We start from the raw sequence: 25602 nt of genomic DNA on the forward strand, positions 1-25602 counted from the left end.
ATGAACATGTCGGGTCATAAACATGAACATTCTTCTAAGATCAAGAAGTTATGAGTCAACCCGAAGACAGTCGTGTAAAACGATTAAAGGGGGCCATATGGAATGGACAGATGGACTCCATTAGAACTGTTTTGGTGACTGGTGGGTCTGGGTTTATGTGAGTTGACGTAACATTAGCCATGCTGTTACAAAAATTCTATATGTACATTATTGTTTAGATCTTCTTCTGTCCAAACAGTGGCTCTCACCTTGTGTGTTCCCTGGTTCAAAGTCATCCTGAATGGAAAATTTATAACTTGGATAATGTAAGCTTTCATTATGAACTTCTAATTGTTTCGTAAACGCACATCTTGATACTGGGAGACTTTTGTGGCTGAAAATTTTGATTTAGGAAAATTCGTCATCGCTACCTGTGATGATTGATAATTCAAGTGTGATGGACAAGTGATTTATTTCCAGTTAGATTACTGCTGCAGCCCAAAGAGTCTGGAGCGCATTAAAGACAGAGCAAACTACACTTTTATCGAGGTAATAAGTTGCTCCTTTGGAGAAGTGATTTGGGGGGGAAGGCATGATTCGTTCGTCGCATGTAAAGCCATTTAAATTCCGGTCTACATAATTATGTATTTGTGTAACAGGGGGACATATGTAACTCCCAGCTGGTGAACCACATTTTCAACAAAGAAAACATTGATGTCATCTTTCACCTGGCCGCCAAAACTCACGTTGGTGAGCATCAATTCAGTTATTTTGGCAGCCACGACACTATTTACCACAATTGTCTTCTTGGGCTTTCCCTCAGATTCATCCTTCCAAAGCCCAGCCACTTTCCAGCATGTAAACATCCACGGAACTCGAGTTTTGCTGGCGGCTGCCAGTCGGACCCGCCACCGGCTTCAGCGCTTCATCTACGTCAGCACTGATGAGGTGTACGGATCGAGTCTAGATGAGGTTAGGAGGATTAATTTGGTCATTTAGTTGCTTTAGCAAGACATTTTACAGGATATAAAAAGTCAACATACTTTGATTCATGTCAGGTTTATATGATTTTTTTTTTTTTAAATGGGACCGACCATTTTCTTCAGCTGTAACTGAGGCATAGTCGAGGTGGAGGTAATTATTTACAGTTTTAAGCCTACTAGAACAGCTGAACTTTATTGGGGGTTTAATCAGAGGCGCTCTAAATGGTGTGTGCATTGTACAGGTTAAAGGTCACAATGGTGGAAACGGATTTAAATATCTTGGTCTCATTTTGGTATATCACAAAACAAGCATTTAAACAAGGGTGTGTAGACTTTTTATATCCACCGCAAGTCATGACACATGCGTTCATCATGCGCTTGCGGTTTTCAGGTGTTTGATGAGAACAGTCCCGTGAGGCCTTCCAACCCGTATTCCGCCTCGAAGGCAGCCGCGGAGCACCTGGTCAGGTCGTACTGGAAAAAGTACAAGGTGCATAGAAAGAAGTTGCTTTCACGTGACGTAGAAATTGGGACACAATCGACGGCGTTGATGGTATTATTAACTTGGATTACCGTCTTCAGCTTCCTGTCATCATCACCAGGAGCAACAACATCTACGGTCCCCAGCAATACATTGAGAAGGTACAAACTAACGGACTCAGTAGCAGTAGTGAGGAGTAACTAAGTACAGGTACTTCTGTCAAAGTGTTGGATTGTAATCATCGACTGGTGTTCTTATACTCACAGGTGATCCCCAAGTTTCTCACCCTCTTGCAAATGAGCAAGAAATGGTAGGCGTTTTATTTTGAAAGGTCATACAGAGCTTCGTCCTGACTGCGTTCGTCTGTGTTGGACAGTACCATTCAGGGAACGCGCCCCAAATCTCGCCATTTCCTTTTCATCGACGACGCGGTCAACGCCTTCCTGGTGCTTCTGGAGAAAGGGATCGCGGGAGAAGTTTACAACATCGGCTCAAACTGTGAGATAGCCATAGTGCAACTGGCCAGGGAACTTGTCAAGATGGTAGGTTGACATGCAGACTGCAAACTAGCCAATGGAGGTCACACCCTGTGGTTTGCGTTTCAGGTACAAAACGTGCCAGAAGCAGAGTTGAACGACTGGCTCGAGTTTGTGCCAGACAGGTGAGACCAAATCTACTCATTCATCCTTTCACATTTATCATCAATTTATCAGTATCTCAAACAGTGATGCTTAAAAGGGGAAGTCAACCCCCCAAAAATTGGGCTCCTTTTTTTGAAGAACTCTTCATTAGCTGCCAAACACATTTTCTTCATTGTTTTGAATTTCCATCTGGGTTGCAACTTAAGCGAAAATGCGGTTCTCGGTATGACGCTAATTGAGAATGCTCTGCAGGCCAAAGGTCGACATCCGCTACCCCATCAGATGCGAGAAGCTGCAGCAGTTGGGCTGGAAGGCCGAGGTCTCCTGGCCTGATGGCATCAAACGGACTGGTACAATAGGCACACACAACACCAGAGCCAGAATATTAACTCATTTGCTCCCAAAAACGTATAAATATGTTCTATTTTAAATATTGCCATGCTCCCAAAGACATTTTTTATACGTTTTTTCATGGGGGGTTTTATGCTAGAGCATGCAGAAGGCTTTAATGCAGCCTCTAACCTGAAGAGGTCACTTAAGACAATGGTAGTTATGACAAAAAACGGCCTGCAGGTGGCAGCAGAGTATAAGAGATCAACCAGGGCCATGTTGCAACAAAGCTCTTTAACCCACTGTTTTAAACAGATTTGTGAATAATGATTAAACTTAGCTATATTCTAATGCCAATTGCTGCAAAATGGAAACTTATATATACATTTTTAACTGATGAAAGAAGAGACTCTAATCTTTCTTTTGGTTGGTTCCATGTTTTTCTAGCAATAGAACACGATATTCTGCGGGCCTTGCAAAAATCAGCCAAAATCCAGGAAAACAGCTCAAAGCGAATGCGGTTGCTTCAGTGAAAATGGCTGCCAGTGAATGAGTTAATGCTCATCCATGTCCTGTGTGTTTTGTTGTTTTTAGTCAAATGGTACCAGGACCACCCAGACTTTTGGTCGGACACACCAGAAGACCCGACTGAAGTTCTAAACATGTTGAAAGATATGAACGAACAGGAGACTTCATCTTTGCCCTCTAGTTGTACTGTACAGCATTATTGGAGCAACCAGCAGGGGGCGCAGCCTCACTTGACCAAAGCACTGTGAAGTAAACGTGAAAGCACTTTTATCTCAGGTGACATGGACAAGCGGTCTTAACTTGGGGTGGTCCAACTGGTGTTTTTGATTTCCCGTCCATCCGTTGTCTTCCCTCTCAGTTACTTTATAAAACTCCTCCTGAGGGGGATCCTAAATTAACACCAGAAATGAATATAATAATAATAATAATAATAATAAATTAAGCTACCTAAGCTGTGTGTCAATTCAAACCAGACAATATCTCGTCTGAACTTTGACCTCAAAACACCAGCTCAAGGAGGAGGGAATGTTTTTGTACAGTATTTAGAGTGCTCTATAATTAAAGTTGAGTTTAAAGAAACAACACTGGTTTAATAAAAAATGCAATTTCTGTAAGGGTTGTGTGTGAATGCTGCAGAGCTGTAATGCTGTAAGGATTAATTGAAATAAAGGGGACAAAACAAATAAAAGATTCAAGTGTGTTGTAATTGAATCTATAAGTGGGATTTATAGCTTGAGCTGAAATGAAATGTGAATTTGTAGGAGTGTTTTTTCTTTCTTTTTCTAACGTTGAATATAATAAATGTAACTGCCAGGTGCTCGTCTCACTGCTGTCGGGAGCAAAGGTCGAGGAAGGTGAGACATTTCAGCCCCGCTGGCACACGATGCGGCTACTTTTAACATCGGAGCCGCATCGGCCGTTTCGCTTTAAGAGAAATGGTTACCCCAAATTTTAGCTGACAATATTTTAACTGCATACAAAATATTCCAACCACTTTCCGGCGTACAGACAGCCAAGACGGACGAAAAGCAGGTTCGTTTTGCAAATCCAAACCTTTAATTGTGGTAAAATCACAACGGATGCACAATATTGTTTTTCCTTAGTGTAGTGCTCCTCTTCGTGCACAACTGCTAAACTAATACACAAAGCAAATACTAACTAGCAGGCTTGTGGCACTGTGTGTCCACGCTGAACTGTCTGGCCAGTCAATAATGGTGACATCAGGCTTCATGCACTGGGAGTAGAACATCTTTTTTTAAATCACCTTATGAAATAAAACCATAAAAGTTTTTGTTGTCACCTCAGTCTGCCTGTTGTATTTTTTATTTTTTTTCATTCCCCAGATTTCCTTCAACGATTTATTTAAAGGGCCATCAATTTACATTAGCAAAATTTGGAATACAAAAGGCTGCATATCTTTGACGTGCCACCGACTTGGGGGCATGTGCTGTGGCCCCCGTTGCATTCTGGAGCAAAAGAGGCAGAAGCGCTACACCGAGTCATCATACATGGACTGCCCATTTCCTGACTGGCCGGACGCTCAGCAGTGAGCGCATGAGCACACTGTGCCTGAGAATATGCAGATCACAACAACATAGCAATAGAACCACAGTAACTTCTGTGTTATAGACTTTGAACATCCCCACTTGATAGACAATCACACAAAGGGTATCAACAGGAAGGAAAAGTGTCAAAAAACAAATGAACAACAAAAAACTGACTTGGAGCGAATCTGGACATGTTTGTACTGTATGTTTTTTTTCTTTTTCATTCTTTTTTTATTTTATTTTATTTTTTACAAAATGGTTTTTGATTCTTACAATTTAATCCAAACCTTGGCATAGTCGATACAATAAGTCTCAAATTATAATTTTTGGGGGGCCAATTGAAAATGGCTGCTAATGGTGTATTATTATTATTATCATAATTGGCATCGGAACCTGTTGAACAAACAGGTCGGTGGATCTGAGTCCAATGAGACTTTGAAGGTAATCGGTTTCTCTCCATACGTTACATCTGCTGCAAAGCCGGTGACTGCTGATGCTGTGGGAGGTCCAATTGTTTGGTCAAAGTTTGCCATTACAGCTTGTGACGCGGCGTACGCAGAGAAATCCGATGACGCCGTTATTAAAAAGCTCACACTACCCCAGAAAAATAGAAATTTTCACTCATACCAATGACATTCAACATTCATGTGCCAGTGTTTTTGTTCACTGTCTTTTGGTCAAGTCACTTTTTTTCTTTTTTCTTTTTTAAACATTTGCACTAGGCTTATAAAAATAAATATTTCTCAAAAATGTTTGATAAATTACACAAACTAGCGAAAGTAGACACAAGAACTTTGGGTGCAAACATCTGGATCTTGCCGTTAATCTGAACTACAACTCAAACCGGTCTCCACAAACAGAGATTCACATCTGTAACATCCTTTCCCACACGCACGCAAACGCACACACACACACGCATTTTCTTATATCACTACGGAGGATGTGTCGTCCTTTTGGCAACTACAAACACTCCTCTTGAGAGGCGTTGGAGGACCTGTGCTACAGAAGACATTTGAAGAGCTTTGTAAAAACTTAATAGGATTTTTCAGCCTTTCTACAAACGGGAGGCCTGCAGGCCGCAGCAAAGGGAGCATAGCACCATGAAATTGTTCCACCTCTTCCGTCTCTAGAGTCTGCTAAATTACCACAGAAGCTCGGAATTCTCTGCCACGGTGGTGCCACCCATACACAAACAACTCAACGGCAACACCATCAAGTGTATTAGGACTATCCGTCTTGAATTTAAGGCATCAAAAGGTAAATGATTGGCTATGGAGGCTATGTGTGACGTACCAAGCGTCACCACCAGAGGGCAACGACAGACCCAGAAAAAGCAGGGGTGGGGTGGGGGGCTTACAGCAGCTATGCCTGAAACTGTGCAATCAGTGCTTTAAGCTAAATGCTAAAATCAGCAGGATAACCTGCTGGTAATAAACAACGTTAGGTTACAGGTTTGAGACATTTACAAGCAGCTAAAGTCAACTAAAAGTTACAAGCGTGTGCGTGTGTGTGTGAGAGAACACCCAGCCCCAACACACACACACACTTCTTCAGCCTGGAAGGAAGAATTTCACCGAGCACGTCAGTGTTCATGACAGCAAAGTGCATGCAAACCACAAGAAGATCTCTGTTGAATGAACTACGGAAGTTAACGGAGAGTGGGCGGCGCTTGTGGCACCAAAACCTGCCGATTGTCATTTGCAAGCCCACCGTCTACTTGGTGTCAAGTGAGCGTCACTCACATGACAGCCCCTGTGGTCAAATCTGTCATTTTCGCCGCGGACTGAAATTCAGCCCCAAATCCGTCAATCTGTCTTTCACCACATTCTGTGCAAAGCTCATCCCGTCACGACAGCGAGAAGCACGTTTCATGGGATTCGTTATGGCGCGCATGAGCTCCCCCCCAACAAAATTCTGCTTTTAGGGACTACATTGAATGTGACCTCCCAACAAACTGCACAACCTCCCAGTGTAACACAGAGGACAGGAAAAAAGGGGTTAAAAAAATAGCATGAACTAAAAAAAAAAACTTCTATTGTACTGCAACACTTGTTTTTGCATGTCTAAATTGCTTGACCAAAAAAATACAACAACACTTGCATATGTCCAATGGTCTTAGCCCAGAGCTTGGCTGCCATTTTGAGAAATTCTATTGGAATCAAATTGTCCACTGAACTCAGCTCCCTGGGCAACGCGGAGCCCAGCACTGAGTGAACAAGCACATTTTCACTCAACTATTTACATGTTATCTACATGTGAATTTCTTCATGTAAATAAAATAAAATTCACACCCTGATTTTTGCCGTTCCACTCCGAATGCAAGGTGGGATTGTTTTCTTCAGCAGGGCCGCGTGCAAATGTGTCCTCATTTTGCTGCTTTTGCCTGAATGCGTGTTCTGTTGTCTCGCGGGCCAACTCGCCATGTGGCTCATCATCATCATCATCATCATCATCATCATTTAGTAGTTTGCCAATCTCAAACCTTCAAAAGTAAACAATCTATCCATCTTACTCCCCCCTCTGAACCTCTGCTGCTCTGCTGGGAAACACTCGGGCCCGGTGTTGTATGCATTCAACCCGACCACAGCAAATCCAAAAACACTCAAAGCAATACTGGAATGATAAATATGTTTTTGTTTTTTTAAAGAGAAAACTCTTCATGTGACTCTCCAGGATAGAGTGAGCAGGGAATTTTGGATCTCGGAGTCTTTTTTAGTCATGTTTCCCCTTGAAAGACGCTTTTGGCCAAAAAGGGCTTTAAAGTTTGTGGGTGGAGGCGGAGTCAAGTTTCCAGGAGCATAGGAACGCCAAGAGTTGGCACAACAGAAATGGGCACTGATTGATGAGACTTAACGACCCAGAGGCAGCAAGCTCACCATTTGATTAAAACAATTAAATAAAATTAAATAAAATACACCCTTAAAGTCTGATGTGTTCAAGTTTGCTGCACTGCTTAGTCCAATTCGTCCTCAGTGGCCCAACTGCTGAAATACCAACTTTTGGCAATTCTGCGAGGAACTCCTTGACTTCAAGCTCAAAGCAGAGCTGCAGGATTGACATCCGATTTCTAGAAGTACAAAGCCACAAAGGTTTTATGCTTTTAAGAAGCGGACCGGATGAGGAATCACGTTTGGGTTTCCTCACGGCAGTTTGACCAAGTTTAGTTAGTTTAACTTTAGTTTTGCCAAGGTTTGATTTAGTTCAAGTCTAGCTTGTTTCCTTCCAAAGAGAAATCAAGATAACAAACCCATACATGACATTAAATATGTTTTTTTTTTCCACAGAACAGAAATAAGAAAAGCTCGAATTCTTGAAGGCACAGTACAGAAACAAATGATTTGACTTTGTTGTTATTTTGTCCGATGATTCTGTTCGCTGACATTTCAAGGGACGGGCAACAATGCTTGCTAGCATTCAAATTTCCATCCCAGAATTTCCTGGGTCTCTTCAGACATCTTTACAAGACAAGAAACCTGCATATCCATACTTCAATTAAAAGAAAAGGTTAAAAAAACAAAAACAAGAATAATATTTGTGGCCTCTCTTCCAGATGAGGCGCTTCAGCCAGTTCCTATGTCTGAATTAGTTTCATGTCGCAGTGCTGTTTTTTTTTTATTTGTTTTTTTTTGTTTTACTTGTACGTCGGACATGCGTGAAACACAAAGATGACCCGAGGTTAGGGAGAGGCTCGACTGTCAAAACACGTCAAAGCCAAAATTCAAATATGAAAAGTGACACAAAGAAAGCATCCCGCGTGGGGGGGGAATGTTGAAAAAGAACCAAATGGAAGAATCCCTTTGCCATGTAGTCTGTTGTGAGATTTCACCATGAAAGAAGTTTAGAGTACACTGTCCAGGGATGTTGTGGGGGGTGCGGTATCATGAGTATATTTATAATCGCATGCACATAGCTTCTAAATGTTGATTGACTAGGGCGGCAGATGGAGTGAGGACAACAGAGTTGAGAAATGAAGACAGCTGAGTGGGGAGGGGACAAAATGTGTGTGTGTGTGTGTGAGAGAATTAATAGTCTAGTTGCCCCACCAGTCAACTTGAGAGTGTGAGTAGTTGCCGCCATAGCCGTCGCTTGTGTAGAAGGTTCCAAAGCCACCTGCAGCAGAGACTAGAGTTAATTTCATCCGTCATTTTTCAATTTTGTCTCAGTTTTAGTCCAGTTTCAATCTCGCTTGTTAGATGTTAACATGAGGAATGAGCGGTTCAGAAAATGGACGGCTTGTCAACCTCATCCCGTTTTTTATTTAGTCCATTTTTAGGCGACTATAAATCAAGCATTTTAGTCTCTAATTTAGTCCAAGAAAACTATTTTATTTGTCTAGTTTTAGTCAACAAAACTGTCAACTTTTTAGTCTCGTGTTAGTCAGGACAATCATTTTACCCGTTTTTTTGTCAGCAGACAATGTTGAATATTTCGTATCTAAAAGTATTTCACATAAAATGTTCTCATCTTTTAGATGAAAAACAACTTGAAACACAATTACAGTATATCAACAAGTGGTTACTATGGCTCCATGCTATGAGCTAGTAAATTAGCTAGCATTAGTTAGCGGTCGTATTAACATTAATGTTGGAACGTTACAGGCGTTGGATTAATGTTCCGTTATAACTATAATTAACTCTTTTTCTTTTCTTTTTTTTTACCTTTCACCGTAAATCCACCACCTGTCTGTCCCATGTTTTTGTGCATGTTGCACTCGCTAGCTGCAGATTTGAAAGGGTGTATGTCACATGACGGTGTCACAGTAACAGATTAGCAGAGACAAGATTTCACAAAATCCTCTAATTTTCCTCTCGTTTTTCGTCATGAACTAAAATGTCCATAACTTTTTGGTCCAGTTTTGATTAAGCGAAGTACATTTTCGTCTCGTCGAAAACGCATACTGATTTAGTCCCACTTATTGTTTATTAATGAGGGTTTTAGTCCGGTGAAAATGTGTGTTGACGAAATTATTTTGGTTTAGTTTCCATCGGAGAAATTAACACTAGCAAAGACAGAGGTCATGTTGATATTTTCCTAACATGAACTCAAATTGCCAACAAAATCACAACCCTACCTCCTGCAAAGCCACGGGCTCCTCCATGTCCTGCTTGGTTCCGAACGCCACGCCCTCCAAAGCCGCCAACGTTGCCGACAGCGGCCGTCTGACGATAGTCACGAGCTCCAAAACCACCGGCAAACCTGCAAAAGCAATCCAAAATTCAACCAAAGCATGAATGGATTTTGTTATGGACTGCATGCAACATCTCCACGGAAAGCCGTGTGCGTATGTGTGCGGACCTCTTGGAGCGTCCGCGGCTGCTGCTTTTGTGCTGGTGCTCATAGGCCAGGCTCTCCAGCCATGAAGGAACTTCCTGTTTGGCTTCCACCAGGATGTCGAGCAGGTCTTTAGTGATGTTCCCGTTCTTGTCATTGAAGAACGATGTGGCCAGTCCTGAAGGGGAAAATGTATCATTGTGTTTTCTTTCGTTTAAAAGGGCAGCCAATTCAAAAATGTTCTTTACATTATATTCTATGCACCCCCACTAGTCTAAAAACACTATTCTGATCAATAATGCATTTGTGTAACATGCATTACGCAACTAAATCCACCAGTTTGTATCCATCTCAGTGGGCGGCCATTTTGCCACTTGCTGTTGACTGAAAATGGCATCACAGTGCCAAAGGGCTCAGCTTGCGAATGTGACATGACTAAACCTAGAAAACAGGTGAGCACTGTGATGTCAAGTGGCAAAATGGCGAGTTGGGTAAAAATTGGTGACCTTTTTCTGCTTAATTCATATTTCATAAACACAATTTTAATCAGAATGCCACATTAACACTTGAATGGGTGCATAGAGCAAATTATTGTCGAGAAAAATTTGGACAACATTTTCGCTTTGAAGCAGTGATTGTCAAGTGTTGCCAACGGGTAGTAATAAGGCGTCCTCAAAGGCACTGACAAGGCTACGGATGGCGCGCAATGAATTAGCTTGCGCGCAGGGGCGCAAGAAAATGTGGTCAAGAGTGGCACAAGAAGGCACCCTTATCAAGTGTTTTGCATACAAACAGCTAATGTAATTATGATTAGTGGAGGTTTGGTGACTGATTTAGTCAAAACGAGGACATCATCCCAGTGAAATATTCAAAGTGAATCTCAGGTTGGACTTGATTTTAATTTGAAAAAAAAACGCTTTTCCAAAGTAGAAGAGATCAGTGCCAATATGTTTTCCACTTGTATAAAAGTGGGTCGCAGCCAAATAGTGGAAAACAGTTCCCAAGGTGGCAAATGAGAACCACTGGTTAAAAGCATGAGCACTCACTAGTTGGATTTCCATTAGGGGTGTGTGTGCCCCAAAAAATAAATAAAATAAAAATAATCGATTCTCATAAGAATTGTCATTCTCAATTAGTACGATTCAGAATCGATTTTAAATGTCCCATGTTTTATACTGTCTTGCCTTTGTGTGTGGCTTCATTTGGAGCGCTGTTCATGTTGTACCCGATTTGGCCACTTAGGGGCAGTGTGGTTCCACGCGGTCTAATACACTGTTAAGTTGTAGCCACATTAGAGAGTAGAAGGAAAAAGTCACGATCAAGTTATTCCAATAAAAGTTGTTTTTTTGCAGTGTGGAGCCGTTCTTTTGAGTGATAAAAGTGCCGCGAGTAGCGCGCTAATTAGCATTAGCGATTCATACTGGAGTAGATCATTACAATTCCTTGAACATCTATAGATTGAAGAAAAAATCATTGTCAATCAAATCATTTTGAATCCAAAATCGTTCTCAACCGAAAATGGGATTCTGAATCGAATCGCACACCCAAAAATCGGAATTGAATCGTGAGACATTCAAAGATTCCCACCCCTAGTTTCCATCAACCCATTTTTATTAGAATTTTCAAGAATTCGCAAACAAATTTTTATGCTTGGAGGGGGTGGATTTTGAAGCGTGTCGAAAAAAGGAAAATGCAAGTTTTGGCTATGGAAACAGATTTTGCAAATAAAGACCGGATACACGTCGCACGTTTTGACCGGATATTACGTCACACGTACGTTTGTAGTAAGAAGGAAATGTCGGACAATAAAGTAAGGCATGTTTGGCGGGAGGACGAAACAGAAATCTTTTTGGAATTAAAGAAGCGAATATTAATGCTATTTTAGATGGAAAACAGCAAAGAAACGCTACGGTTTATTAAGAATTACAAAAGCTTCCTGGTCTTTTTCTTCTTTTTTTTAAATTGCTGGTAGATCACATCTCGGTGGTGTATATCGCCACATACAGCGGCAGAGTCCCCTCTCAATATTTGCAAAAAAAGTCGCATGTGTGTTTTGCGCATTCTCAGTTAATTCGCTTACATTTTTTTTTCAAAACAATTGGATGGAAACCTGACTACTGCGGGCACTCACAGTGACACAAGCAGATAATCTTACCCAAGTTTCCTACTCGTCCTGTGCGTCCAATTCGGTGGACGTACTCCTCAATATCACTTGGCAGATCAAAGTTAATAACGTGTTTGACATTGGAGATGTCAAGACCACGGGCTGCGACCTGAGTGGTAGCAAAAGAAGGTTGTGAAAACACGCGCATAAACGGGCTGTGCTTGCATTTTGCTCAATTGAAATGCTACTGACAGCTGTGGCCACCAAGATGGGGCATTTTCCAGATCGGAACTGGCTTAGAGCCTCCTCTCTGTCCCTCTGGGAGCGGTCGCCATGGATGCTGGTGCAGGCGTAACCTTCTCGGTACAGGAAGTCCTCCAAGGCGTCGGCGCCTTTTTTGGTCTCCACAAAAACCAGAGTCAGCGAGTCCTTGCCTAGTCGTCCAAAAAGAAAAGAAACAACGGAGGGTTAACTCGCATATCTCACTCGCAAATGAGCTTCAAAACACAAGCGAGGATCGCGTTACAACAATATATTTCTTTTAGCCAGCTCTGTTGAAATATTACGGCTGCTTATGTTGGTGATGACAAATGAAAAACATGCACTGCAGGACGTATGGATAAAAACAAGCAGAAATACATCAAAAATAATATCAATAAGAACCATGACCACTGATTAAAAGCAACACGTTGAACAGATAGATGACTTTTGGAATAGAAACTTTTGGCATGTTCGACTACAGATCCGACTCATGCCAGGATGCACAGAACCGATGAGATACCACACTAAGATGAGAACCGCAGGCAGGTAAGCAAACTTGTCGTTACAAAAAAATACAATTAAAAAAAAAAAAACGTTGTGATTGTGAGTTTCTCTGGTCAAGAGCTTACCAGGCTTCTCCATGTTCTCTCCAGTATTGTCCTGCACTTCGCTGGGGATGACTTGGGATAAAACCACACCAAACCATCAACACCAACTACTGCACTTGCCCTCACACTAGTACAGGAAGCACGTTTTGTGTCTGCGTTTGTGCACGTATGTGGAACGTTGCTACCGGGACAGAAGACCGATGATGCGTTGCGACAGTCTCACCTGTGGCACTGAGCAGGTCCAGGAGGAAAGATCTCTTGTCGCTCTCTTCCACCCAAACCACCTTCTGAGTGATGTTCTCTGAAGTGGAGCCCACTCGTCCCACCGCCAGGAAGATATAGTCATCCAGGAAATCCCTGGCCAGAATCTGCAGGGAGAAGCAAGAGTTACAAGGTTTTGCTCCAGTCAGAACAGAGATGAACGCTCGCACCTGTATTTCTTTGGGAAAGGTGGCGCTGAACATCATGGTCTGCCGACTGCCTTTCGGGGGCATGGTGTCCTGTTCGACGATGCGCCGTATCTGAGGCTCAAAGCCCATGTCCAGCATTCGGTCCGCTTCATCCAGGACAAGGTACCTACAGCAAAAGTAGACGTCGCGCTGTAAACTTAAGACAACCAAAGACGACCGCAAACAGGCCCAGCCTGGGCCATCTGGAGAGGCGGGACAATTCCCGGTGGGTTCGTTTCAAAGAGCGTGCACGTCTTTATTGTCAATTAACTGGAATTCCAATGCTACATCTATAGGCTATTATATTTTATATAGCACTGACTGCCTGCCTTTGTTACTAAGGGTGTCACCATGTTATAATAATTCAATAACAAACTTTAGCAAAACTTTAATCCACAAATAGAAACAATAACAATGTAACTATATTAACCCTTGTAGGGGTGTTAGGAAAAAAATCGAGTCGGCAATATATCGCGATATTACAGTGCGCAATTCTCGAATCGATTTAATATGCGGCCGAATCGATTTTTCATTTTTTTCTGGGAATATTCAACAAAACGCCTTACTTAGGGTTAGGATTTACACATTAAGCATGGAAGAATGTTATTTTAATGGAACATTAAGCCTTAATATTTCATTTCAGTGCTGTTCAAACACGAAACAGACTGCAATTGTAATGAATTTTCAGATAAATAAATACATTTTCATACAAATCTTACAGTGTACATGTACAAGTTTACTGATTAGTATTTTCTAAATTTGATTAGTATTTTCTAAATTTAAAATAATAATAATAATAATAGAAATAATCAATGTATAGATTCGTATCGGGATTAATCGGTATTGAATCGAATCGTGACCTATGAATCGTGATACGAATCGAAGGGTACTAGGCAATTCACACCCCTAAACCCTGAACAAAAATAACACATAAAAGAGGCAAAACACAATCACATGTTACTAGTAACGGCAACAAAGCATGATGGGAAATCCTTCTACAATTACCAATGATGTCTTCAAGTTTGCGTCAGTCATCTTAGTAGTGCACCAGAAATGGTGAAAACAGGTTTCAAGATAACAGTACTAACTGGAAGTACAGTGTTAGCTGCCTTAATCTTGCAAGTGTGCCTTGTTACGTGTAAAATGTCTTATCCCATTTTATGTACATATGCTTATTAGTCCCTTTTTGTTGTTGTTGCCCATTCAATGTTCACATAATAGTTCGATTGTGCTCTTGTAAGAGCATTCAATTGTAAATTACATTTTTGATCAAATGCAATATGAAGAGAGGTGGCAAATCCAGGTCCAGAAAGTAAAAACCCTGCCGCAGTTTGGCTTTAGCCCCAGGTGCTAGCTAGCTAGCTCCCTAGCTAGCTCCCATGGTACTCATTTACCTGCTAAGGAGCTAGCTAGCTAGCTAGCTAACACCTGGGGCTAAAGACAAACTGCGGCAGGGTTTTTACTTCCTGGACCTGGATTTGCCACCTCTGAATATGAATATCGTTGGAGGGAATGTTCATCTATTTTACATTGATACACGAACAGTAAAATTGTGTATGTTCATTAAAACGTAAACTAATGTGGACCGGTCAAACTCCCGAGTGGAGGTCTACTGTCCATATCTTACTTGCAGTAGTCAAGTCCAATCTTGCCCCTCTCCATCATGTCTACCAGTCTTCCGGGGGTGGCCACCAGTAGGTGACACCCTCTCTCCAGATCTCGAATCTGCTGGCCAATGTCTGCTCCTCCGTACACGACACAGGGACGCACTCTGGACCGGTATGAAAACTAAAACACAAGAATGATGTTATTTTTAAACGCCTTTCAATGCAGAATTTGACTGGGTAAGAGTCTGATGAAAAGGACTTTAGCTGAATGAGTTCAACAAGAAAAAAGGGTAAACTTGTGAATATTATTTTTTATTTGACATATTATATGGAAACCTACCTTCCTGGCTTCATCATAAATCTGTAGTGCCAACTCTCGAGTAGGGGCCAGGACCAGAGAAATGGGGTACTGCTTACGACGGCCATATTTTCCATTCTCCTACAATTAGTGGAATAATTATCATACGGTATTCAATAAACAGCAGTTTGTAGGTGGTAGATTAACATCAGTGTCAGAGAAAATTGAATCTAAATTGACATAAAGAAATAAGGACAGTACAGCTGAGCATACTGTCTACCTCCACCAAGGACAACAACGTATAAATTATGGCACACATTATTAAAGGTCCCATAGTATGAAAATGCACTTTAGTGGGGGTTTTCTACCAGTAATATGCATCCCCGGCCTGTCTACAATCCAACCAGGTATGAAAAAAGTCAGTCCGCGACTTCTTTAGCTTTCTCCTCCTTTCTAAAATGTGTGCTTCAAACGGGCAGATTAAACTTCCGCGACTTAGTGACGTCAAAAAGACACGGAAGTGCACTCGACCGAGCCCCCTCGGGTTCATGGCACCACCTCTGCTAAAGGTTTGTCACACCTACTGAAATCCGAGAAGCAGACAGTGCCCTTTCTTTTTCTCTCCCTGCTCGCAGATGCTCCGTGGAGAGGGGAAACAATGACCAAGAAAAAGTGGTTGCTTCCTTCGTCCCAAGTCTTTGAGAAGACAGTGGATTACTTTTATTTTTGAAGGACGTGTACCGACATCATTTCTCAAAGGACTGTTTTGTTAGTGAAAGCCTGTTCAGACTTGAATTTGCCACACGTTTAAACATAAGTTTAACATTTTTGATTTAGCCTTCCTTCCTATCCTTTCTAATAAGAGATGTGCACCTTCTACCATATTACTGGTGTATTTTTAGTGCCTAAAGTGCGGGCTACATTTGTCGTGTGGATGTTGTTTGGTTACAAGAGGTCAGATATGATAACGCAGACGGTGGTTGGATAATATGAAGCGGTTGCGTATTGTTTTGTCAAGATACAATCCGCGGTGGTTAATTTAATTTGCCGTGACTGGCAACTCGCCACCTAGTCGGCATGACTTTGCGATGCTAACCGGCCGCTAAGTGGTCTCGACGAGATGGCTTGCACGTTGCGACCGCGCAGTGGCCTAAATGTGCACATTTGCGTTATTCATAGCCGCTTGTAAATGTCTACAAGCATTCACGGCAAATCTGAGACATTCACGGCAGAATAACATTTGCGGGAGATTTGCCGGTTACGGCAAAATAACCATTGCCTAAACAATCACAAACTAAAACTACAACATAGTCTCTGTAGTAACGTTATGCTACTTTTTCTTACGGTAAAACGTTATGCCACTTTTCCACATATTAAAATAGTTGTCAAATGCGTAAAAGACATGTCTGTATTTTTCTTTTCTTCTGCTCCCATGGCCAGTCGTTTCCATTCACAACATTAGCACATGGCTACCATGACCAAAATCACTGCCCCTTCGCATGGCCTCGGCGTGGCCTGGCGCAGCTATTTACATAAAAGTGACACACCCCTAAAACAGGCTGTTTTGAACAGAGCGTTTTTTGGCCGATTTAGGGACTGCAAAAATATTACATTCAAAGTCAATTTTGATGAATGCATGTCACAGACATGTCTTTGACACATTTGAGAACTATTTTAGCATGTTGAAAAGTTGAATAATATGAGCCCTTCAAGTCTTCTAAGTGGTAGCGGTTTGCTGATTTGCTAGTGAGTGATTGTCACATTTGGATCCAATGCAGTCAAGGCTGTAATGCCAATACACACCCTACCAAAAGTATCAGAACAGTTAGGCTAATGCCACTTTTTTGCTATCAACTCTAAACATTGTTTCACATAAAAGATGTGTTAAATGTCATGCTCTACAGGGTTGAAGTCTAGAGATTGACATGGCAGGTCTAAAACCTTCCTCAGTTTCACCCCTGATGAGCTCCTCATTTGTTTTGCTGCATGAGGAAGGAAATGACAATTATGTGGAAGACAAAATGTTTCTGCAGAACTCCAAAAGGCATTAAAGCCAGTGTGTAGAATTTAGTGCCATCTAGTGGTGAACCAATAGAATGCAATGGCCTAAATTCAAAGGCACTCACACTACAGTGCGTCAGAGAGACCACACTTCACAAGCCAAACTACAATCGCGAAGTTGTTCTCCTTCGGGTATCCGTAGCAGAAAAATGGCGGCGATCATGTCAGCCTCCCGAAAGGTGCGGCATAACCTATATAATATAATTAGATTACCAGACAGACGATAATTTCTTTTAAATGTACGTTGATGTGACAGAATTTTTTTTCTTCATATTTATTTAAATTATTAGTGTTTTTTTTTTAATGAATTAATTATTACTTCACCACTAGATGGCGCTAAATCCTACACACTGTGCCTTAAGACCACTGAACATCCCTGAAAGCAGCTATCTGGTTTCCATTCTGGTTGCATTTCTGACATAATTAACTGATCGGCGTAGACATTCTGTACAGTTTGCTTGAATAATCTAAAACCTAAGTTCTACAGTACCAAGGCAACAAAACAAACCAGGCAGTCACGTGCAATCCATATTTTTTGCTCACAATGGATGCATTTGAACAAAAGGTGCAAGCTTCTAAATTGTATATCATATCCTTCTGTGTCGACTTGAAAATAAAAGCTGAAATGCTGATCTTTTGTCTCATACTCATCGTTTGATGTCAACCCCAAATGTTTTTAGCTTACAATAAAAACAAAAGGCATTGTCTTTTTTTTGGGAGGGGGGTGGAAGTGAAAAAAAATAATTCCACACCTGCCCAGAGGCTTTAGCTGCATTAAGAGCATCTCCTGGTCCCTCAGAGTAGATCTGGCTGAGAATTGGCAGCAGGAATGCCGCCGTCTTCCCAGAACCTACGCACAAAACATGGCAAAATGTTGTGTGGCGTCCGTCTTGATTCTGCATATTAAGACTTATTGCAGGACGTCATACCTGTCTGCGCGCAGGCCATGAGGTCTCGTTTGGACTTGACGATTGGAATGGCGTATTTCTGGACAGGGGTCGGTCGGGTGTAGCGACTCAAGGCAATGTTGCCCATGATAATCTCACCCATGTCGATGTCCTGGAACTACACGACACGTGCATTGGCCACACTTGCAAACAAAAACAGGTGAAACTAAAGTAACAGACATTCCATTCTGACTTACACTCTCAATGTGATGAGGGCAATTCTGCCCAGTGGCCTCGACAGGAATGTCATCGTATTTTTCAAAATTAATCCCAGTGTTGCTGGCGGAGAACAATTCGCTAGAGAGAAGAATGAGGACCAGTTGAATACTATTTGCGGATTATTGTCCAAGCATATTTAACGCTCTGCTTTAAAAAAAAAAGAAAAAAAAAAGTGGCTTTATAAAGTTAGTTTGCAGGCTACTTCCTAATCCGTCAGTCATTACCAAAAGGCAGCTAGCCACCATGAACGGCTTCGCGCAGCACAGTGACAAAGTTCACTAAATACACCAGAAAAAAAAGCTGTTGTATTGGATATCACAAGACCGCACACGTTGTTGGAGTACAAGTCCATATTGACATTCCTCCTTATTCAGCCTGTCATCGGTCCCACTTACTGCTCAAGCCGTTCGTTGAGTGGCGTCGGTTTGGACCAGTCTCCGTCAGTGCAGGGCTCCTCAACCCAGCGGCTGTTTCCACCTCCGCCACCACTGTACCCACCACCATGGTCAAACCTAAGGGGGGGGAAAAAAAATACAGTTAAGTCTAACAAATGAGCATCCGCAACCTTTACAATGTTCCAAATAGGATTTCAACTACCCTGGTACCTTGACTTAACGGTTTAATTTGTTCCCTGACCAAGCTCGTCACTCAATTTACATGTATGGCCAATACATTTTCCACATTGCAATCAACTGAAATGCTATTATTCATCTGCTCCAGGGAAGTCAACCCCAAAAAATGATTCATAATCGTTTGTTGTACCACCATTGTACCCCATTAGTGAGCGCCAGAGAACATGTTATTGTAAAGAAAACACTGCTACTCAAGTAAGATATTATGTCTTAAATGTAACCGAAATGTGTTTATTTTGCTTTTACAAGTTATTTTTACTTTGTCAGACAAGATCATTCTGCTTATTAACTCTTTGACTGCCAGACGTTTTCAGAAAAGGGATGCCGTCAGTGCCAGCCGATTTAAGCATTTTGACTGATCTTTCAAGGTCCACAGAAAATGTTCTGTTTGGACTATGGAAACACACGTACTACCAAATGAAAGACTTTCATCTTTCATCAGAAAAAAAGAGTTTGTTTCTACCTTATTCCGTTCTTTAGTAATCAACAATAGAAAATGGTTAGTTTGACCCAATTTCGCCTGTGTTGGACCAAAATACGGAGAAATCAAGCTTTTAGTGAAACGATATTATTTCATGCATTCTAGTGAATTTTACACTTCTTTTTGTCCATGAATGATGCCACAAACACCTAAATAGTGCTTTACTTCTATAAAACACTACCACCAAGAATGAAAAAGTGTTTTTTGATAGCAAAATACGTTTATTTACATTCAACAGTGTAACAATTTGACAACAATTTGGCAAACTATTTACAAATGTGTGCAACTGTGGTGCTATTTACAAATATGTGGATGTTTCAACGACAGTTTTTCTTTTTGTAACACTCTCCTGCGTGCAAGGAGACGCAACAGCATTTGCACAACAGATTGCCTCTTCGCGTGCGCCACTTTCTTGCAGGCCGTTTTTTTCCGGGGAATAGCAATTATATACTGCAGTGTGTCATCAAGTCTAATATCAGGATCATGCTACGGTTTCGTTACGTCTCGCTTCCCCGTGTCCTTCAGTTGCTATACCGGGTGGTAGGAGATGTTCTGATCCATTTTATCCACTCCATTCATGGTGGCATCGTAGTCCAGAAACAGTGTCTTCTCCGTGATCAGACTGTACCCGCTCCTCCGATGAATATGCATTGGACTCGGGGTACTCTTCATTGTCCGATCGAATGTCCGCTTGTGCAGCTCCGCGTTTTCCGGCGTTAGCAGCGCTAGCCGGTGAGGCTTTATGACGAGAGAATAACGGCCGCGTCAATGCTTCCAACTCCGGCGTCAACCTCGGGAGTGACCATCATCATCATCATCAATGTGCATTGGTCGATGCTTTTCGACTACTCTCCATCGTCCGATCGAATGTCCGCTTGTGCAGAAGTACCCGGCCGGCTATTGTGCGCGTTTTCCGGCCTTAGCAGCGCTAGCCGCGCTTAGCCGGTGAGGCTTACTACGTGATCGTAAACACGTCCAGGCTTCCAACTTTGGCGTCAAACTCGGAGTCATCATCATCATCATCATCAATCTGCATTGGTCGATGCCAACTCTCCATCGCCCGATCGAATGTCCGCTTGTGCAGAAGTACCCGGCCGGCTATTGTGCGCGTTTTCCGGCCTTAGCAGCGCTAGCCGCGCTAAGCCGGTGAGGCTTACTACGTGATCGTAAACACGTCCAGGCTTCCAACTTTGGCGTCAAACTCGCAGTCATCATCATCATCATCATCAATCTGCATTGGTCGATGCCAACTCTCCATCGCCCGATCGAATGTCCGCTTGTGCAGAAGTACCCGGCCGGCTATTGTGCGCGTTTTCCGGCCTTAGCAGCGCTAGCCGCGCTAAGCCGGTGAGGCTTACTACGTGATAGTAACAGTCGCGCCAAAGCTTCCAACTTTGGCGTAGAGCTCGGAGTCATCATCATGTCGACATCAATGCGCTTTTTAGTATTGATTGATGCTTTCCGTCTTTGAAAAAAATGCTCAAGCGTGAGCTGCTTGTAACCGGTTGCTTGGTCAAGCCATTGTGGCTTGGATCAGCCATTGTCTCCTCAACACTCTAGCTCCGCCTCACGTCTTCTACTGACGCCCACGGTGGGCGGCCCATCCAACCTTGTGCAAAGAGAGTCATCGCTGCCCTCTAGGGGCCAAAACGAGTCTTTGACTAATCATATCTGCCTGATACTTTCAGCACAGCTGCCCAAGGCTTTCCTGCACCCGTTTTTGAAAAAAAAAAAAAAAAAACATAGGGGACGTATTTTAACGTCCTCGGCGCCCTTCCCTAGGTTTATGCTAAACGTTTTATAACGTTTATGGCAGTCAAAGAGTTAAGATACTTATTACTTAATTATCTTATTTGATCAAGCAGCCTTAGCCTTGAGTGTATGCAGACAGTTTTAAGTACTGTGAGGCTTAAAACGAACATTTTACAGATTTTAAGATGACTAACCAACATCGAAGGCCCTGAACTGGGCTTTCATAATTCGATTTTTTATTTTATTGAAAGATTTTGCACAATCTAGTAATAAAAAAAATGGGGGGGAGTGAAAACAATCAAACAAAAGTGCAATATAGCACTTTATTGTAAGCAATGTTTTCTTGTAAAAAAACATTAGTTTGTGGTTTTGTTATAATTATTAACTCCATTTTTCCTCTTTCCAGTAAATATAGTACCAGTTCGGTGTTCTAGTGGTATAGTGTCTACCCTCACACTGGGAGGTTGTGGGTTCAATCCCTGGCTGGGTCATACCCAAATGCAATTAAAAATGGGACCCGTTACTTCCCTCCTTGACACTCAGGCCAAGTTGGCCAAACATAAATGAGTAGGTAGGAATTTTGTGTTCGACAGCTTGAAAAAAGTCAATATTACTTGGTTTTAGTCTAAAAATACTATTTTCAAGATCGCTGTGGTTAATGTGGGCCTAGTATTATTTTCTTATTTTTCAAAATCTTGCAGGTAAATTTAAGTTTCGTTGGCAGATAACTTAATAGCTTATTATTTGGAGTAATAATTTTCTTATTCTTATTTCTTACTGTTAGTTAACTGACTTCCCCTTTAATTGGCGTTTCATTTTTCACTTGGCTTAACCGGGCCGCATACGAATCTTGCTAGAAAATAAAGCACAAAAAACACATACGCAAAAACAAATTGACCAAGCAATTGCTTGCAACTAAAATAAAACTCTTAGGTCGGGGGAACTGTCAGTAAATCGAGGCTACACTTTACTTGTACACATTTATTCAGTAACTTTCATCAAGCTTGGCCTTAAATGGAAAGGGAGAAATTTACTATCATCTCACCGTCCACGATTTGCATTGCTTCTGTCATTGAAGAAAGCAGATTTGCCTCGATTGTTGCCGAAGCTGCTGTAGGCGTCCTTGGCAGTGTTCCAACCGCCAGCGTCTGACAAGGTCGTAGAACACAAGAAAAAAAAAAAAAGACGTCAGGTTTCCTCAAGCAAGCATTCGAGTCAATGTTTACACGCAGTCAAACAGGATCACTACCTTTGTTTTCATACAACCCGAAGGTCATTGGCTGAGCGGGGTTGATGGGGTTGAAGGATCCACCTCTGTTGCCACGATAGCCGCCTCCGCCCATGCCCCCTCGGCCCCGCTCCATGCGAGGCGGGCCACGGTTGTAAGCGTTCCCGCCAGTCATGCGGTTGTCATGGTAGCCATTGACAAAGTTGCCGCGGGCTCCATCCCAACCAACTGGAGAGAGAGAGAGAGAGAGAGAGAGAACTGTAACTCAATAACTGTCGACTAGCGACTCAAAGTTCAGACGAAAGGCATCTTACAGGCGGCGGCAGGTGCGATGGTGTAGCCTGCCCTGGCAGCAAAGACATTTCCTCCTGGAATAAGGAGAGAATAATTCACCAATGGTTTCACCTGTTACAAATGCAACTCAATAAAAAGGTGAAACGTGGACACTTTGTCGAGAGAGCAGTGAAGTGAATGCAGCAAGTTAGTAGCTTTTTAAAACGTAGCATTCTGAGTCACGTGGGGCCTCTATGATTCATATAAAGTATTTTTTTTGGAAGAAGCACTAAATAGATGCTCCTCACCATTTTTAGGACCATCTTTGTTCCGTAAATGTGGAGGAATGTATCTTCCTGCAGACACGAGAGAGACATCAGCCTCATTCTAATAATCAGTATAGGGCAGGTACATACAATCAAAACCTAAAAGCATCCCCAACGTGATAAATGGTGGCGGTGTTGCGCAACATTCACACACAGCGCCAAATTATGGCTGCATGCAGTTGCCTCTATATCTCCAAGGCATCACTTGCTTTATCAGCATGGGTTGTCGTTCCCAACTGATCTCACAGGTAAAACATGAAAGAAAATAGAAAGTGCTTACTGTTGGTGCCGCCACCTTGTCCGTCTGCCACATTCAAGTCTAGGACAGCAAGCTGGGGATGGAAACACAAGTATTAGCAAAGATTTGCGTCATAAACGTCAAAACCCTAGACCCCACCCCCCCATCCCACCCCAAAAAGAGGGTCACACATATGTACAGTATCTCAAGGAACCACTAGTTATACCTCAATTTCATGCAGTACATGACCAAGTTAAGTCAAATCTAAAATATCTATACCATGATTCCCAGCCAATGTGTTATGCCATCAGGTGTATTGTGGGAAATCATCCAATTTCACTTAAAATTTCCAACAATTATTCATTACAAATGATGTACTATCTCTTTTGTTTATCTATCAATGCCAGCGGCACCGGGTATAAAAGTGAAATGCTCTTCCCACATGCCTCAACGTTTGATCAACAAATACCACCGGGAAGAGGAACTTATGGAATCAATCAACAACTTGATAATTACTCAACTAGATATTCGACGAATCAACATCTTGATAATCTGCGCCCTAATGTACTCTGGGTACGGGAACTAATAAATTTTGGCTTCATCCCATCAGCCCTCAGTAATTATGTATGTTGTAAATTGTATGTTGAAAATTGTCACAATGATTGTCCGAAAGGAAAAATGAACACATAAAAACAAACAAACATGCCATCATCATTTCGGTAGGTAGGCTTTATAGGCTATAATGAGAAATCACATTGTAATGGGAAAAAAAAGGGTCTCCATAAAATCTAAATTTATTTAATAGCAAGACCGCCAGTACACTATCTTTACAACACTACAATGTCAGCAATAACCTAAATGGTGGAAATCCTTAATGACAAAAAGTGAAATGAGAGGTGGGCCAAGACTTTTGCTCAGAACTATATGTGCCATTCACCAGTGCGTGGGATTCAATTCCGCATTAAAACCTTCAGCAAATTGTCTTGGATTGCAACTGGGAACATATATCAGATATCACTTAATTAAACGATGACTGCAATGTTGCGTCCTATTTATTTCATTGGGCAATATGAGGACTGTTTTCGAAATCTCTTGATTTTGGCTCAACCAAGCACAGTTGACAGTCAGATGCATTTTCCTACGTCGCTCGTGACGCAAAATAATTGAGCATTTTCATTAGGTATGCGAGTACAAAACCCGTACAACAGCTTGTTGCAAAAAAAAAAAAAAATGTGTCGCGCTGTCTAATGCAGCATTTCGAGCGTACCAACTCCACAGGCTCGAAGCTTTAGCGCACCTCCATTTTATTTTGTGTCGAGCTGCAAGACAAACGCAGTCAAGATAATAGCGGATGGATGCGTTTCATATGCTCACCGGAGGGCGCCGACGGAGGCCCACTGTTATTTTGCAATCGCTTTTCTGCACTAAATCCCAATTTGTGAGCACTATAACGTTTCATTCAAGAACACGTTTAGGTAAATGTATTTGTGATCACGTTAAATGCAACAGTACGTCAAAAAATATTGGGCCGAAATATGCATAACAGGTTGACCACACCGCATTTGTAGTGACTGAAGCGCACCCAATGCTAGCACGATAGCAACTCGCTAGCGGTTGTTAGCCGGTATGCTAACATCATTCTAAGACTTTTTTTTTCTCTCTCCGCATGACGCCACAAGCAACATCAAACGAGCTGCTTACCTGTTGTTCTAGACCATGGACATTCTCGACGGACACATGACTCATCACTATGGAATATGGAGGAAAAATGTTGACGTTGAGAAAAAGACCTCTTTGTTTGCCGGGGTTCGATGTAACGTTATCGCCCCTTTGTCGCGTGCCTCGCCGCGACAAAAGAGATATTCGGCACGTTTGGAAGAATAGCCGACCGTTTGCAGAACGCACGGTGAAGTTTGCTTAAAATTCCACTACGTTGTTGACCAAAGGTGGGACTTGATGCAAACCCAGCTGATGTCGATTTGTTCTACAGCTGGGAATAAAGATGTGTTAAGAAAGCACGCGTGAACAAAATGGAAAAAAAAAACATCCGGTGAGGGTTGAAAAATAAAGGTAACATAAAAGTCCAGTAGAACGTGTAAAAAAACAAACTAGAAATCACAAAATAATATCTCATGTTTCGAAGGTGTTTTATCGTCGGGAGAGAATATTTGTTTTATGTATAACGAATTGGATCACATTATCTGGGTATCATTTTTGCACAGAAAAAAATGGTCACAACTTCAGTACTGTACAAAAAAAGTTCTAACCATTTAATATTAAGGAAAGTTTCCTTTTACAAACCAAAATAAAATTACGTTTAAAAGAAATATAAAGGCCATGTTAATTTGTTTTAATCAA

General features: G+C 41.9%; 2 protein-coding genes across 4 annotated transcripts; one reads left to right on the forward strand and one right to left on the reverse strand.

Annotated features, from left to right (window-relative positions):
* Nucleotides 1–50: 50 nt before the first annotated feature.
* On the forward strand, nt 51–4184 carry tgds (TDP-glucose 4,6-dehydratase). Its single transcript, XM_086067085.1, has 13 exons — nt 51–74; nt 125–141; nt 239–305; nt 460–528; nt 639–729; nt 803–951; nt 1354–1452; nt 1545–1604; nt 1710–1753; nt 1820–1985; nt 2049–2104; nt 2337–2434; nt 3009–4184. Exons 1-13 carry the CDS (start codon nt 51–53, stop codon nt 3188–3190), a joined length of 1122 nt encoding a protein of 373 aa, XP_085923211.1. The 3' UTR covers nt 3191–4184.
* On the reverse strand, nt 3976–25280 carry LOC147179976 (ATP-dependent RNA helicase DDX3Y-like). 3 transcript variants are annotated; one of them, XM_086069004.1, is made up of 20 exons: nt 24946–25280; nt 23287–23338; nt 22989–23036; nt 22722–22775; nt 22429–22635; nt 22225–22327; nt 18710–18826; nt 18293–18392; nt 18078–18213; nt 17901–17998; nt 15130–15228; nt 14810–14970; nt 13165–13309; nt 12957–13101; nt 12755–12805; nt 12117–12298; nt 11916–12033; nt 9785–9938; nt 9561–9685; nt 3976–8599 (listed from the first exon to the last, which is right to left on the reverse strand). In XM_086069004.1, exons 1-20 carry the CDS (start codon nt 24988–24990, stop codon nt 8520–8522), a joined length of 2220 nt encoding a protein of 739 aa, XP_085925130.1. In that variant the 5' UTR covers nt 24991–25280; the 3' UTR covers nt 3976–8519. The 3 variants fall into 3 exon arrangements, with proteins under 3 accessions (XP_085925130.1, XP_085925131.1, XP_085925132.1); XM_086069005.1 differs by lacking the exon at nt 22989–23036; XM_086069006.1 differs by lacking the exon at nt 12755–12805.
* Nucleotides 25281–25602: the final 322 nt, after the last annotated feature.

The sequence above is a fragment of the Leptonotus elevatus genome, chromosome 2, assembly GCF_054856555.1.
Source record: "Leptonotus elevatus isolate MCC_2025b chromosome 2, RoL_Lele_1.0, whole genome shotgun sequence".
NCBI classification, from domain to species: Eukaryota; Metazoa; Chordata; class Actinopteri; order Syngnathiformes; family Syngnathidae; genus Leptonotus; species Leptonotus elevatus.